This window comes from Rhipicephalus sanguineus, chromosome 6 (assembly GCF_013339695.2).
Source record: "Rhipicephalus sanguineus isolate Rsan-2018 chromosome 6, BIME_Rsan_1.4, whole genome shotgun sequence".
Classification (NCBI taxonomy): Eukaryota; Metazoa; Arthropoda; class Arachnida; order Ixodida; family Ixodidae; genus Rhipicephalus; species Rhipicephalus sanguineus.
Window position 1 is genome coordinate 159,954,360 of NC_051181.1, and position 16,979 is coordinate 159,971,338.

The 16,979-nt window shown below is 47.9% G+C and overlaps 1 protein-coding gene across 2 annotated transcripts in view; it reads left to right on the forward strand.

The window, feature by feature from the left end:
- The window catches only part of LOC119396923 (MFS-type transporter SLC18B1), a 65,513-nt gene extending 51,024 nt beyond the window's left edge, over nucleotides 1–14,489 (forward strand). For both annotated transcript variants that reach the window (XM_037664306.2, XM_049417279.1), the window contains exons 8-14: nucleotides 4,014–4,165; nucleotides 5,201–5,299; nucleotides 6,515–6,606; nucleotides 9,546–9,641; nucleotides 11,569–11,643; nucleotides 12,906–12,999; nucleotides 14,258–14,489. In XM_037664306.2, the coding sequence (XP_037520234.1) occupies nucleotides 4,014–4,165; nucleotides 5,201–5,299; nucleotides 6,515–6,606; nucleotides 9,546–9,641; nucleotides 11,569–11,643; nucleotides 12,906–12,999; nucleotides 14,258–14,326 (677 nt within the window). In that variant the 3' untranslated portion in view covers nucleotides 14,327–14,489. The remainder of the gene's footprint in view (nucleotides 1–4,013; nucleotides 4,166–5,200; nucleotides 5,300–6,514; nucleotides 6,607–9,545; nucleotides 9,642–11,568; nucleotides 11,644–12,905; nucleotides 13,000–14,257) is intronic.
- Nucleotides 14,490–16,979: the final 2,490 nt, after the last annotated feature.

Below are 16,979 nucleotides of genomic sequence, written 5' to 3' on the forward strand. Positions count from 1 at the left end.
TTTGACGAGATAGCCGTGGCCTTCACTTTTTAACTGAGCCTCCTGGATTGGACCCGCGTTCAGTGTCCCTGGAAATGAACTCGCGTGTTTCGACGCGGACTCTGAATGAATGCGGTTCGCTGAAAATATGACGAGACGAAAAAAAAATATTCGATTTTCGGCTTTATGCGCCAAAACTGTAGGATATATAATCATGAGGCACGCCGGATAGTGGAGGGCGTAACGGCAAAGGGCTAGTTGGTACGGATACATGATGGAAGATCAGGGGCGTAGCCAAGGGGGGGAGGGGGGTTCAACCCCCCCCCCCCCCCCCGAAATTTTTGAGTTTTGCTTGCGTATATATTGTTACGGGGAGAAAAAGGCGTTGAAGGTTATATTTACAAGGTATATACAGAGGACAAAGCCAGACACACAAGATGGAGCCAAGTCCGCGCGGAATCAGGGAACGTCGTCCTCTTTCATCACGTCTCCCTCTTCATCTTCGGTAGCGCTTCGTAGCATCACCCCCGGCGGCGAAGGCACCGACCCGGTGCTTGATTGGTCCGAGTGATACCGCTGGAGTCGAGTGACGTGAACAATTTCAGGGGGTCGCGCTATGGTAGTGTCCAGAGGTTTGACTTCGTACGTGACGTCGGTGACTTGGCGCAGGACACGGTACGGACCAGAGTACGGAGAAGTCAACTTCTCGCACAGGCCAACTCGCCGTGACGGCGTCCAAAGAAGGACCATGTCACCAGGATTGAAGTGGATATCGCGGTGGCGGGCGTCGTAGATGCGTCGTTGTTTTTCCTGCGAAGTGCTAAGACGAAGGCGGGCAACCTCGCGTGCCTCTGCAGCTCTAGCGATGGCATCACGAGCGTACTCTGATGTCGTATCAAGAACGGGAGGAAGGAGCGTGTCGAAGGGCAGCGTGGGTTCTCGTCCGTAGAGGAGAAAAAACGGAGAGAAACCTGCGGAATCATGCCGAGACGTGTTGTAGGCAAACGTTACGAACGCCAGAGCTTCGTCCCAGTCACGATGATCTGGAGAAACATACATGGCGAGCATGTCTGTTATAGTTCTGTTCAGCCGCTCAGTTAGGCCGTTGGTCTGAGGGTGATACGCAGTGGTGAACTTGTGTTTTGTAGCGCAAGAGTGCAAGATGTCTTGGACTACCTTGGATAGAAAGTATCGGCCCCGGTCTGTAATGAGCTGTCGAGGAGCGCCGTGACGAAGGATGACGTCTTCGAGGAGAAAGTCAGCGACGTCGGTTGCGCAACTGGTAGGGATAGCCCGTGTGATCGCATACCGAGTGCTGTAATCTGTGGCAACAGCTATCCACTTGTTTCCACTGATGGATAGAGGAAAAGGGCCGAGGAGGTCAAGACCAACCCTGTAAAATGGTTCGGTTGGTATCTCGATGGGTTGAAGGCGCCCTGCTGGAAGGGTGGCTGGTGTTTTGCGGTGCTGACAAGGCTTGCACGAAGCGACGTAATGGCGAACGGAGCGGTAAATACCGGGCCAAAAGAAGCGACGTCGAACACGGTCATAGGTCCTTGAGATGCCCAGATGACCAGCGGTTGGAATGTCATGCAACTGTGCGAGTACAGTCTGACGCATATGTGTGGGTATAACCAGCAGCAGGTCAGGCCCGTCAGGATGCATGTTGTGACGATATAAGATGCCATCTTGGAGCACAAACAGACGGAGAGATGGAGGAATTGTGGGACCACTCAGCCGGTTAATGATGTCTCTCAAGTGAGGATCACGTCGTTGCTCGTCTCCGATGTTGGCGAACGCTGAAAGTGCCAACACGAATGTAGACTCGCCGCTCTCACACGCACACATACAAACATACACGCACATATACACGCACACATACAAACGCACGCACGAACATACATAAAGTATGGTTGAACCCCCCCCCCCCCTCCCCCGAAAAAAATTTCTGGCTACGCCCCTGTGGAAGATTAAAAAGAGCAAGGTCTGACGCAGTCAAGAGGAAGGACTGCACAAGGACATGTACAAGGCTTCTGGTATTGAAGAAAGAAAGAAAGAAAGAAAGAAAGAAAGAAAGAAAGAAAGAAAGAAAGAAAGAAAGAAAGAAAGAAAGAAAGAAAGTTGTAGCGCCCGTGTTTGTGTACTTTTCTTCCTCTTGCCTGCGTTATAGGCTTTGCGCTGTCTAATGTTCCATCAAATGGACGCTGCGGAACTATTCTGACCACGAGATTTGAGCCTAAACACGGACGTCTTGCATTTCGCTCCCATCGAATCGCTGGCGCCGTGGCCGGGAATCGAATCCGCGACCTCGAGGTTAACAGCGCTACCTCGTGGACGCTAAACTCGTTACCGCCGTGGCCATGTATGACTGCTAACCCCACGTTCGAAAAAGGGTGGAACTTTTTGATTCGTGACACGCGCGCCTCTCGCTGTTCATGCCGAGAAGCATGTGTCGAGTGTCCGTGCGCATGAATATTTGTACGTTTCGGATCAATGCATCCTTGTTCGGGGAACCGCAAGAAAAACAGCCCCGCATTGTCACCCGCATGCATCGTGCGCTCGCTCCAGCGGCTGCGTGCTTTGAGCGGTGGAAACGTATTGACTGTCTGAACGCACGGCTCGGTGCGGACCACGTGTTTCGTGGAAGAAGATGAACGAGATAGCATATAATGTTCGATCACGGGCGTGCCACGCGGCGTAGGCGAAATTCGTCGCACTGTGCGCACCATTGATCACTACACCGGCATGTTTCCGCGCACGCTATCTGCACTGCCGACTCATGCGGAACGGGAAAGTTCTGAATAAATATCACGTGACACGTTCATGTGTTAGCGTTTAACGGTTTATCGATGGCATTAGTTCACGTTCCGTATAGGTGCAGTGAGACCAGTAAGGTATCGGTTTCTTTATTTACAGCCACACGAAGCGAAGAGAGAGAGAGATAAACCTTTTAATGAAGCTGGAGATGTTTGCCTGGCTGTTCGCCTGACATGCTACTCCAGGTGCTGGGTGACGATTATGATATATACAGTGATGACCACATAACACATACAGTCACACAAGTTTACAAAGTTTGGTTCAGGCTCGTGGCCCGCAAGAAATTCAACAGCGCTTTCGTGGCACGTAGCGCACAGGTGCTGCTTTGCCATGGGCCCAGAACATGTCGCAACTCTAAGCACGATCCCCGTTGAAGAAGAGACAACACATTAACTTCTACGTTACGAAACAGGATGAGGACCGCTTTCACAGAAGAGCGAGAGAGAGAGAGAGAGCACCTCCTTTCTTAACTTATGAGCGGAACGACAAAGAGAGGCGCGGCTGTAGCACTTTTTTAAGAGGCACATTCATATTTACAAAGGTCCAAAGGCAATGCTGCTTCGAACAACAGAATGTTGACTTAGTGGGTAGAGATTCACAGTGGAATAGACAATAATGCGTGCAAACACGGACACAAGAGAAGAGAACCAGAACATCTCGTGTGCGTGATGGCGCGCCTTTATTCCACGGCAATATGGCAGCGCTCAGGGAGCTGACGGTGCGCTGTGATTTGTAATGACATGTTTATTTGAAATGTAGAAATAACAACACACAAATAACACACACACACACACACACACACACACACACACACACACACACACACACACACACACACACACACACACACACACACACACACACACACACACACACACACACACACACACACACACACACACACACACACACACACACACACACACACACACAGGGTGAGAAGTGTGACTATATATTTTCATTAATTAACGTCCTAGCGCGATATTTACGAAGAATTATGCTTTGTTGGAACACTATATATTAACATAAGCTAATTACCTGCTACATTAAAATAAAATATGTAGGTATCTGCAGATACTGTACAAGAGGTTATAGTACGCGGTCACCCACTGACGGCTCCTGCATGGCACCGTTTTTATAGTCGCGTACAAAAAAAAAAAAGGTGATGGCAATGCCTCATATGAGATATTTTGACCAACCCCGTGCGTGCTTTGCAGGCGTTCCTCTGGAGAAAACGCTCAAGCTGAGCACTTGCAGCGCCGTAGCCTTCCTTGCCGATGCCCGAGTTCTGGTCGACCTTGTCACGCTGGCCCTGGGAGGCATCACCATGGCTCACTTCGACACCACGCTCATCGCTCACCTCACTTCCGTGAGTGCAGATGCAGTACTTGTAAACCCCTGCTTCCCAGTAATGTTAACCGCGTGACGGCTTCCACATAAAGTAGCGTTGTTTCTTGCTCTGGTGCCAGAAAGAGCGGCGAATGAGGCCAAGATAAGCGCGGGTTTTGCTGATTCGCTTTCTCGTGTGAAATTTAAAGGGCAACACTATTTCAGCATGGTCAGAAAACGCTGCTTATCGGTAGTCGAGGCTCCCGAAAACACGCGAGCCAAATGTCGCAGCACGCGGCCTGGAATTCACAATTAATTCTCAAAGTCAGCTAGAAATCGTTCCCTCTTCTCTCGGCAAATGATGACATAAACCCAAAGTCTACGGCCATTGGCTGCTTTTGAGCATCGTGCGCTGCATAGTTACTGCGGATTCGTGGGGCAATAAGCTCTTTTAATGAAACCCTTCGTTTGATGATTGCTTGGAAAAGTGTTGCACGGCCCCTTTAAATCAGAAGCTGGGTGAGGGGTGGGGGGGGAGAGGCGCTTCAGCTCCCTCAGAAACATTTGCATTTTGTGTGTAGATGTATATGCTCACACACATACATACCCCCCCCCCCCCCCTCTAGTTATTTTTCTGGCTACGCCACTGGTGTGACACATGCGATTTATTTATTTTATTTTATTTATACAAGTATACCTGCAGCGCCACGCGGGCATTTAACGTGATTGTCAGTGCTCAAAGGAAGATGGCAGAATAAACTAAAAAGTCTCAAACATGCTTGTGATGCGCTGCAGGTAGACACGGACCAGAAAAAAAAAAAAAAAAAAAAAACGAGAAACAACACAGGGTGATGCGCAAACTCACAAATACTTTATTTCACATCACAAGCATGAAGATCTACCAACTAGCCTCTATTGCCGCCTTATTACTCAAAAGCCTCGTTTCGTTTTTTGTTAGAGTAACTTCTATGCTTTCTTCAGCGTGGCTCGCTTCGTGGTGCACATGGTACCCAAACATTTTTATTTCGAGAATGTATGAGTTGGTGCATTTCAGCGACGCGTTCGTTGTCCGCAGGTGAACGTAAGTGACCCTCACGCTGACTACTCATTCGCCGTCGTTTTCGGAGCTTACGCCATCGGAGCCATTATCTTCGGCGTCGTCACGGCGAAATTTGTAAGTATATGGTTCGATAAAACTTTGTGCTGGGCGAGTTGGTTCACACTAACAAGGAAAATTGGTTGCGCACAAACTAGACAAGGGCGCAGAAGACACGGACGAGCGCAAACTTTCAATTAACATTATTTTTCGTCGCTGTCAATATGTCCACATCCGCTCACGTGGTAACAATTCGGTAATCGCATTGTCACGTTCTGCAGATTGCAACATATGCCGCGCATGCAGGAACCTCATTTCACAATCCATAAAATAAATTGACGTTTGACCTACAGACATCCCCTCTTCACGAGATAAAAAAAGAAACTCCCATCAATTCACGGGCAGGGTTATCATAGCTTCTGCCCGAAATCTCGATTCCTCGGAAATTCGGAGCGCACGTGCAATGCCGGACGCGCACAGGCAAATGCGCATTCTCTATATTGATAATCGATAGTTCATGTTCCCTTGCCCGAACGTTGACGCACCGTCCGGTTTGCCCCACATAAGCCTTTCCACATGAAAGTGGAACTTCGTACACAACGCCAACCGCGCAGGTTACATAAGGCAGCTCATGCTTTTTTACGCACCCTCCAGGTTTCTTCTTATCAGAGGATATTTTCGGGCAGAGCCCTGCCAGCTTGCGCGGGGCGGGAAATACAATCGGCACATCGTACCTGCTCGCAACGTTCTTGAGAAGCGCGACGCATATAAAGCAACACCTCGTCCTTGTCTCTGCGTCCTTGTCTCGTTTGTGCGCAACCAATTTTCCTTGCACGTTTGTAAGTAAATGCAGGCCTAAGCAACGCAAATATATGAGCGTTGGGTGTTAGGTGTAAGCATATGGTCGCCCCCTGTATTGTATCAGCGGAAAACGTTTTGTGCAGTAGAACACGCTGCACATTGCGCACTGCAGACCTAACAGTGCTGCGCTGGTATCTTTATGGAGAGTTCCTGCAGTGTGAACAGCATGCCGTGTGTGTGTCGCGGTGCTATGTGTACTTTGTACACACAGCCCGCGACACACACACAGCAAGCACACATTGCTTGGAAGCGTCAAAACACAGGAAACAGGCATAAAATTACAGCAGCGGCACCAATGTCACTGAAGAGGCAGCGACAACCCGCACTCGGCGTCAATGTGGAGGGCACCGTTAATCGTGTTTGTTTTGCTGCTTCTAATATGATCGAGTCACAAAAGCAGCGTCGATAAAAAGAGAGCCCCTCCGTTTGCAGGAAGCTGACGCCCTTGTCATTTTCGTTGCCCAACTGGTTTCCTGCGCGGCGTTCCTCTTCGTCGGCCCTGTACAGTTCATCCCGATTCCTACGTGAGTACATATCAAAGCAGCCGAGTACACCTCCGTCCATGAAGCGTGCTATAAGTGCATAGAATGCGCTTGACGCAGGACGGAATTATGAAGTGACGTTGTCCGAGACCTGTGGACACCTTACTTACCTCTACGCTTCTGTTTATATAAAGAGGATTTTTTTTTACGTCTCTTATAGCATTTCGTGTATCTCGCAGCACTGGCGCAGCCATGGGAAGAAGGGGAGGAGGTTCAAACCCCTCTCGAAATATTTAAATTTTGCATGTGTATACAGTCGAGCCCGACTATACCGAACTCGGTTAAATCGAATTATCCTTTATATCGAAATATTTTCAAACATGTTTTAACGTCAATGCAAAGGAAAGTTTACGCCTACATCGAACAAAACAAGCCGGAACACTTCATACATCCAACATCAGGTAGCGCGAAACGCCCCAAGAAGTTGGCTTTCCCGCGCGAGCTTGGAAAGCGAGCGGTGTGATTAAGAGGGCACCCCGCGGAACAAGTAGAAACTACCGCTTGCTAGCACGTGCTTTCTATTGTGACAGTATCCCTGTTCTGCATTTGAAACGGGCCCTTCGGCCCGTCGTGCGAAATCGCCGATCGCTTCTCCGCGATTCGATCTCCGCTGCCTTTCTTAAAGACAGAAGAAACTGCCGTTCTCCGCAAAGTTTGCGATAATCAACACCATCGAACGTGGAGAAGTCTGACGTCGCCACTGTGTACAGCATCTCAAGGAGCACGCTGAGCATGACATTGAAGAACAAGGCCGAGATTAGAGCCCATTCGGACTATAGGCTTCCGGCGCCCGACGAGTACGCACAGTTGCGTATGATAATGTTAACGCGCTGTCCACATTGATACCGCATTTTTTTTTTTTGCGTATAACGCATCCCTGCATGTAACCCACACTACAAATCATGAAAAATAATAACAAGCAGAAACAAAACAAAAACAAAAAAAACCATCCCCGCGCGTTGCCGTGAAACCTTCTTCCTTGCACTATCGTGAAGTAGCGTGTTTAGAAGTCAACTGGCACACTGAAATTCGCGTCGATAATACGGTAAATTCTTTAAAATTTTCATACCGAATTATGCGATATATCGAACTCATTCTCGATTTTTTGCGAGTCCGACTGTATATACACGCGTAGTGGTGCAGGTGGGCCCCCAGGGCCCTTCTCACATTCTGTATATACACGCACACACAGACACACGCACGAACATAAATAAAGGGTGCTTGAAACCCCCGACCACCGAAAAAAATTCGGGCTGCGTCCCTGTCTCGCAGAGTAAGCTGGGCCGATCCCGTAAGTGTTATCAAAGGGAATAACCTGGTAGGCTGACCCTGGCACCAAGTGTGCGCAGTATGAGGTGTCCTCTCAGTGGCTGTGATGATATATTTTTGAAGCGTGCTGACCCTTGAGGTGATTGGAATAATAGTGATAACCTGATTGGATTACAGTCGTTCAGGCGTATGTAAACCTAACTTATTTGTCTGTTTCTCCGTGTTTCGCGTTGGTGTATGCTTACAAGGGGCTCTTTCACACAGCTGAGGCAGTACGAAAAGCATGTGTGAGGTTACCGTGGAGGAGTATGGAGCGGAAACACTTAGTTGTGCTGGTCTCTATGTAACAAATGATGCTGTAGAGTTAATCAGAGCGCCCATAACAGAATATTTACCGAAGTATCGACCACGAGGCGCAATTGTTGTCTGCGAAGACTTATTAAATGTCAAGCGTGACAGTCCACGCTTTTCTTTACATAATTCACAAGACGCACACCAGACCGAATCATGCATGCGTGATTCATCCTGGTATGTGTTTATATCTCTTTCACTTTGTTCAAATAAAGATTAGTTGCAGGTTCTTTGTGTGTTGTTTGCGATGCCATGGTTACCTCTTGTTCAGCTAAAGGCTGTGACTCAAACCCACCGTGGGGGATCATATAGCCTCTTTTGTTGTTGCCGTTTTTCATGAATGACTCGCACTCACTACGGTGGCCTGCGCGAGATCGGGTTAGTTAAGGTAATTAGTCAAATTGAACGGTATCGCTAATGAGAAATCTTGGATTGATCGAAAGAAATATAACATAAAAGTTTAGGGATTTAATTTATTATCTTCTTCCTTCTTTCTTTATTACTTTGTCAAAAAGGCTGTTTAAAAATACCTGCAATCCAATTGAATTGCTATTAATATATATCGTAACTACCCATTTCTATAATTTAGATGTTTGCCGCCTGATTAGTGGTCACTCTCCCTGGGTACTAGGTACCACTCTTTTTATGGTTGAAATCATCGTCGTCATGACGATCACTAATAATCATGGAGGAAATCAATAACAGCACGACCCCGCCACGGTGGTCCAGTGGTTATGGTGCTCGACTGCTGACCCGAAGGTCGCGGGATCGAATCCCGGTCGCAGCGGCCGCATTTTCGATGGAGGCGAAAATGTTTGAGGCCTGCATGTGTGGTTAGATTTAGGTGCACGTTAAAGAGCCCCAGGTGGTCGAAATTTCCGGAGCCCTCCATTACGGCGTCCCTCATAATCATATCGTGGTTTTGGGACGTTAAACCCCAGCAATTATTAATTATTATAATAACAGCACGAGAACTATGGATAGAAAGGGACACTCTGGTTTACGCGTTCGCAGGAATCACCGCCTCTACATGTTCCGTTTCATATGGAGCACATCCAGCATGTCCTTTCAATTTTGCTATTATCACTTTCAGAGGAATGAGGCTGCATGCCCTGTTCTCAGACATAAGGCTCAGTCCCAGTGCGGCCTTAGCGCTCGGTTTTGTCTATTTTGGATTTTAGAACATCGTTCACTCGATATGCCAGCACATATCTGAGTGCCGGCTTGTTGCAACACTTCACTTTGCCTATATGGCTTGTCGCCATACGTGATCTTTTTTTTTTTTCTTCTCTTCCTTGCAGAAAGCTTTGGCTTACACGCCTTGGCGTAGGCCTTGCTGGTTTCGCTGCTGCTGGTCAATTTCTGCCCGTAATGGCCAGAGTTGTTCATAGCGCGACGTAAGTTGTTTAGTGTCTATTATCTCCAACCGCTATTGTCGACTTCAGTAAGTTTCATGTTCTTGAAAACAGCACCAAATACATGAAAGTCGGCGCCAGAACTTTAAAATTTCCCAGCAATTTGAGACTATTCGGTCGAACAGCAGACTATACGTGTTCTTAGCGCATTTTCCAACATGCCGGAAATCTAAATTCAAGACTGCCTGCCGAAGCAGCAGCCGGAATATTAAGCTTTTTCTTCAGGCTCGTGGTCCATAAACTTCTGACGCTGACTGTCCAAGACTATAAGACCAAGATCCTGCCCCCCCCCCCCCCCCCTTTATTTCTTCTTTAGTAGAACAAAACGGAACACTTTTTTTCAGTGAATGTGAAACTGAATCCATGACCAACATTAAAGATTCATAATTAAAAAAATCAGTAAAATACACCTTGCATAAAGTGCACATGCACTCCTGAATCACTGATGTTCCCGCAAAATAACAGCACTAGCGCGACCTAGGCGAAAATATTTACTTTCATATTTTATTCATATTTTAAAGCGATTTAGGGCAAAATAAGCAGGGTTTCTGTATGACGTGCACATTTTGCCGCTAGTAAAGACAACACTCACAAGAAAGACACGAACACGACGAAAAGGGCGTCTGTAATGTCGTACAGTAAGCAATACCAACTAGGCCAAGAAGAAGTTCACCGTGTAGTACATCAGACATCACACGTAAGTTTTATTCAAATTAGCTTGGGGCGCAGTGGAAAGCCGCGCTGATCAGCTCAGATCGTCAAGATCAAATATCCAGTGAGCACGGGAGGCAGCTGGGAGACAGGGTCTCTCCACGACCCCTGGCGCGGCCTATAGGCCCAGGCCACAACCCGCTGGTTTGAATAGAGTTGTTCACACACACATTACAATCACTATGGTTAAGCCGCTAATTTATCTGTGTGAGCAGTGTCAGTAAATGGTACAACTTGCTTGTTTAGCATTACATCTATCACATGCCGCGCAGTCGCAGACGCGGTTTAAATTGCTCATTCTAGCTTTGTCACAATGTCATTTGTGTTAATAGTATAGGTATGGTACCACACAGGCACGTAGCCAGGATTTCTTTTCGGGGGGGGGGGGGGGGGGGGGGGGGGCATGACCTAATTGTTCGAAAGAAGGTCTTTCCATGGCAAAAATTTAAAAAAGTTGCCCGGGAATATAGTAGACCAGACGAATTTCGGAGGAATACCCCCCCCCCCTGCCTACGTGCCTGGTACCACATTTTCGCAAATCAAAGCCGTGCTTCAGTGCTTCAGTCCTCGAAATAATACACAGTGTATGCGCGCTGTAGCGAAACGTTAGCTCCCTAACGTTCCTCCAGCAACGTTGCATTTGGCTACGTGTGCTGCCGCTTAGAAGGCGACAGGATAGCGACGATGGCGGTGGCTGTGAGATGACGAACATGTTGCTTGCGGCAGCAGAAACCTCTGCGTATCGTTTGTACGCGAACGTTAGGGAGTACTGCAACGACGGCGCACAAGCGGGCATGTCACGTGGTATCATTTTACATTTCGCGGGCATCTGTAGTATAAGCAGAAAAACACTAATACTTAAAAGATAGCATGTTAGAAACTGTCGAATCGGACGTTTTGCAAACCGATCAACAACTTTCTAGTTGGAATTTTTCGCCCAGCTTCGTTGCTTCAGAAGTTGGTTAATCTTGCCTAATTAAGTAATTAAGCAGAACACAAAAATAGTGTGACTTATTCCATGCAATAGTCGGCAACGGCATTTGGTCGCGTCGTCGTAAAGCGCATCGGCCTATTTTTAATCTCTGGAGATTTAGCTGGGGCGCCCTGCATATAGTAACGCGCGAATCGCATCACAATTGAGGATATATAATCACTTTTCCACTCTTTTGTATATGTTTATCTTCTTGTGTTCTGACAGGTGGCGCAACCAATCCAGTGATTTATGGACTATCACGGCAGCGGTCGCTGTTTCATACGCGGCCAGCCAACTTGGGTACGTACATTCTTAAACGTTTTATTAGAATTACTCGGTGACACTCGGACTATGAACAAAAAGAAGTCGAAATTCTGGCTCCGTAGTAGTTTGTATAGCTGCATGCATATGTGTATTGCTTATTCGATCATGCGTTAGCACAACGCGCCTACAGCTTTCTATATAGACTTTGACAATGTAGACAATAAACCGCGTTTGCTTCACTTTAATGGACGGGACAAACACAGACCACGTGTGAGGGGCGGCAATGATAGGAGGCGGTAATTTTTATAGACATTTGTCAGCGACTTGGCACCCGCGTGTGCGCAATCAAATGTGTCCCTTATGTCGATTAAACTTCAGGTGAAGTCTAGCGGCTGTCCCGTATCGTTCTGTGCATTCTGTAGTGTGTCTTCGTATTATGGATTCATTAAGTTTGCGATAAGCTTATTCAAAAGCTCAATCAGGAAAGGAAGGAGGTATAACAAAGAAAAAAAAAAAACAGCTGATATGGAGAGGATAGTTGATTCCATGTCAGTACAGAGTTTCACACAACCTTAAGAAAGTTGCGCAAAGGCATAATATTAATCTTGTCTTCCGTGCGCCGTGTAAAGTGGCCAAGATTTACGCATCGATGACCGAAATAAAACCCGATTCTTGCTTTAAGAAACATGCGATGCACAAAAAATGTGTATGAAATCCCCCTAGACTGCAAAGAAAGGTATATATCCATTTTTTTTCAGGTATCACTGTTTCAAGTAAAATTTAATTCAAAGTTTGCGCCTGTGTGTTGTACGTGCCATTCTTTTTGTCAACGCCTATTTTTGTGCTAGTGTTTATGCGCTGTCTTTTCTTCTTCTTCGTTTTTTTTAAAGTTTGGTCAGCGGCTTTGGCGTCGCGCTGCACAGTCAGATGTAGCGGGTGTGACCTGTGAGGGGGAAATGCAAGAATGCTCGAGTACTATACGGCATCTATTTGGTCAGGCTATTTGGCAAAACCTCTGTGTACCCCCCCCCCCCGCTTTTTCCCCTACAATCATGTTTTTTTACTTGATTTGCTGTATTTTTTATTGTTGCGAGTTCCGCAATCATGCAAATCAAGTAGGTACTTCAGACGTGTGCCTTATCTAGCCTCTTGTGAAGGAGATGAACAGTGTAGTTGTCTGCTACCCGATTGCTTACCTATACTTTGCCTTTGACCTTGTTTCACACAGACAGCTTAAATGCAGAGGACAACTCTCACACCACTCTCCAAATCTATATAATTTATTTTCTGCCTTTCAGGGGTCTTGCAGCGTCATTGTTTTCTGCTTACGTTGCCGATGTCAGTGGCCCTGCGGCTGCCTGCACCGTTTTGTTTATTATACAGGCGTCCTGGGTAAGCACTGCCCTATACGCGCCATAATACATGCGCACATCTAATACTTCTGCAGGAATTACGAAAAGTATGTGAATAGCTCAAGTACATGTGTCCGTGTTGTACACCCTTGCGAGCGCGGGATATGGTAGCGCCTAATATTCTCGAAAGGTAACGAGATCTGCCGACGATGCGCTAGCGCACGAAGCACACTGAACTGCGACATCAGTGGGCGTGTCTCTTGGCCTCCTCGACGCTCACGCTTTCCAGGTGGATGTGTATGGCGTTCATAAAAAAAAAAAAGAAAACAAAGGGACTGATAACGCAGAAGAAAGTACCCGTATCGAATGCGCCTAGCACAACAGCACAGCAAAGCACGCATGCGCATATACTCTTGACCATTTCTCCGATGTGCGGCGCTGTTTACTTAATTACTAAAAGATATGTTGAAGTAAACAGCGTAGCAGGCGGAGCTCGCAGTTCAGTGTGCTTTGTGCGCTTGCGCATCGTCGGCACATCGATCGTTACCTTTCGAGAATATTAGGCGCTATACCATATCTCGCGCTTAGCGCTCGCGCGATACTGCTAAAAAATGCAAGGGTGTACGGCGTTACCTGGTCGGAGGATTCAAATGTAGGGCTTTTCATTAAACACACACACACACACACACACACACACACACACACACACACACACACACACATATATATATATATATATATATATATATATATATATATATATATATATATATATATATATATATATGCATGCTTACTTCATCGTCCGACGGAATACATGATGTGTACTTCACTAGCAGAATGTATACTGAACGCCTTTGTGTCAGAGTTACGTAAAAGTTGTGAACAGCCCGAATATTGCACACTGAGATATACCAGCCAAGTTTCGAGGTAATCATTCCTAAAGTGTGCAACGAAATGCCTTGGTATTCCTGTTACTTTCATGTTTCAGCGCATAACAAGTTTTCGTATAGGTACAAGTACGCATGTTTACCTCATAAGCCGAAACCGATACCATCTTTAGAATTTGTTCAAAGTGGATACGATTTGCAAACCCATCAGCTCAAATCCGTAAATCTTAATATGTGTCGTAAACTGACCAGTTGAAAAATTAATAACTGATTGAGCTCAACTATTGGAATTATGCAGTCTGCTAAAGGCAATATTTTTAAAATTCTATCTTCAAGAAAAAAAAATCAACGCTACTAATGTACCTGCCACAACACGTGACTCAGGCGTGTCGTGCTCCCTCTTTTCAGGCCGTGGCTCGATTCCTGGTCTGGATAACGGAATGCGCAATGCACGCTCACGCAAGTCGCGTCTCCTGAAGCACATCTTCGCTTGCAGGCTACGAGGCACATCTTCATCCAATAACCATCATTATCATTACACATATATATCTGTATACCGTCATCGTCGTTTCATCGTTCTTTATTGTGCTCGCAAAAACCTTGCGAAATAAGCTTGTCAATAAAGTTTGAAAAATTCCAACGACGTGTTGTCATTTCGACAACATATAACGCTTTTCCCAGCCCCCTACACAGTTTCACCACACGTTTCTTATATATCCTGAATTCACAATGGTACTGCATAGCATACGGTGGAATGTATAGGGTGGAGTCGCGCAACATGCGTATACGGGAAAGCCTTGGTGATGTACCCGTAGCATAGGCGTTTCATTGGCGCCACATAACCCACTACGCTATAGCGTTTCTTGGCTATGTTTACGAAAGCGCGCACCCAGCTGGCCTCCTCAAAAGCCATGTCCGGAAAGCACGCGATCTATTCCATCAGAACTGACGCCGGCGCCAACTGCCGCAGCGACCACCTGCAGTCTAAAGAGCAAGGTTATGGGCACGCAGGTTTTCGACAATAATGGCGGCCGAAGGCCCCTGATGTTGCTTTCTAAGAACTGTTTACTTCCCATCTTTACTCCGGAAAACCAAGGACCAAAGGCAGGCCGTTGTGAGAAGCACGCGTCATCGCTTCATCTTTGTTTGTCCATCCATTGTTAAGCATGTTGTCTTTTGGACTCCACCCAAGGGGGGGGGGGGGTGTGCTGAGGTGGAACTTCGCACTACCCCCCCCCCCCCCCCGCCGATGGGGAAAGCTGCGTACGTCTATGCGCTTTCGTGTTATCTCATAAACATATGCTTAGGGATCCTCTGCAACATTATTAAACACCTCGTGCGTTGAAAAAAATCCAGCGCTTACAAAACACTGTTTAATATCACCTTTTAAAAAAGGAAACTTTACGCAGCGTTTACATATATTCACAAGCATTCTTCGAAGCCCTCGTACAAAATGTACCTCTGCAACGCCCGCGGCAGAGGTAGCCGCTCCACTCCCACCGGCATCGCCCGGAGTCTGGACAGCCAAGCTCGCAGTCGCAGTCTACACAGGTGCTGCAGGCTGCCTTTAACTCGAAGCAAAGTGTCGAGCTCATCGGCCGGTGTTACAAGGCGAGCGAAACTGAGACAAGCCTCGCTGAGGACCACCAAGTCGGCTGGCACCACAAGCACCGCAAGTTGGTGGCATCGTACAAAGTCTGCCGGGTGGGCATTGTCCTTGGCCAGCAAAGCAGGATGCCAGCGAGTGGCGCTGATCGACTCGTACACCCTGATAAGCGGGTGCATGAGGTACCGGTCGCCACAGCGGCAAACGTCCCGAGGCTGCACCTCGGCGCCGTAGCGCAGGAGAAGCTTGAGCAGTTCCAGGTTGCTGTAGTAGATGGCCGTGTACAGGGGTCGCAGGATGCAGCCACAGAGACCGAGGTTTACACACGGGAAGTCTATCAGGCCGCACATGCCGCCGTAGAAGCAGGGCAAGTACGTCTTGATGGCACGTTTCAGCACTGCTTCGAACGTGGTCGTGTAGGGAACGTGCAGCGGCGCAGACGGCGGCGTGTAGAAGCTGAACAAGACGAGCCTGAACAGAGCTTCGCTCTTGGCCGCCGTCAGGGTGCATAGCTCACTCATGCAGGCGGGGCACGTGAGGAGCAGGTCCAGGCTTCGCTCCATTATCGCGGTGTCGTGAGTGGCCAGCGTACAGGCGAGGTAGGTTTCGATGGCTGTGGCGCGATGTTTGCGAAGCGTGTTGTTCGTGTGATCGGACTTGATGGCGAGGAAGGAGTCCATACTGGTGTGGCACGTGTGGGTCCGAAACACAAGAACGATGGGGTCCTTGTTGCGGCGCCGCGTTCGTCGGCGAGACGGCAGCCAGCCGGCGAGAGCCGATCGCGTTGTCGACACTGTACCGCCCATCCGATGTACTTACCAGGACGCGGCTGCTCTGTTCGTTGCCTCCCGACACACGCCGCCTCGATTCGTCATCGCGGGCTCGCGGCAGGCTAATCCCGGAGCCAGAAGCAGTGGGGGAAACTGGAGGATTGGATTTGCCGAGAAGCCTCAGAAGTCAGCGCTCTCCTCCGCCTTTATACCGCTGTGGCTGCTTCTACACACGAACGGGCACGAACGTACAACTGCGTGGCTTTGAAAATGTTTCGCCGAGCGGAGATCCCACCCGGAAGCAAGTTTCGTGGCGAGAACTATCAGTCGTTATGTTCGAAGTCGGCCATAAAAAAAAAATGCAAGGGACTTAAACTTGAAGGCTTCTTTCTATTTGGTCAATCCGAAGCAAGGGAAGCCCGGTACAACCATGTCCCGGCGGTGACTCGTCCTACCACGGATGACAATGTATACAATCTGCTGGCGGCAGGTTGTATACGTTGTCAAACTTTATGCTCTAGGTATATTGAGTCTCCGCAATTATTCACATGCCGCATAAAAACAGCAAACAGCAACGGTCTATGAGCTTTACTCAATGATTGTGCATACTATACGCCACAGCTTTCTGTGGCTAGCCACGTAACAGCTAAGCTGTTCTTAGTCGAGGTTTCCGCGTCCGATGATGGCGTAGCGCTGGTCACGTGGCCTAGCGGTGTGGCGAGAGTGGGAGTCGATAAGGGGAAGGGCTGCTACG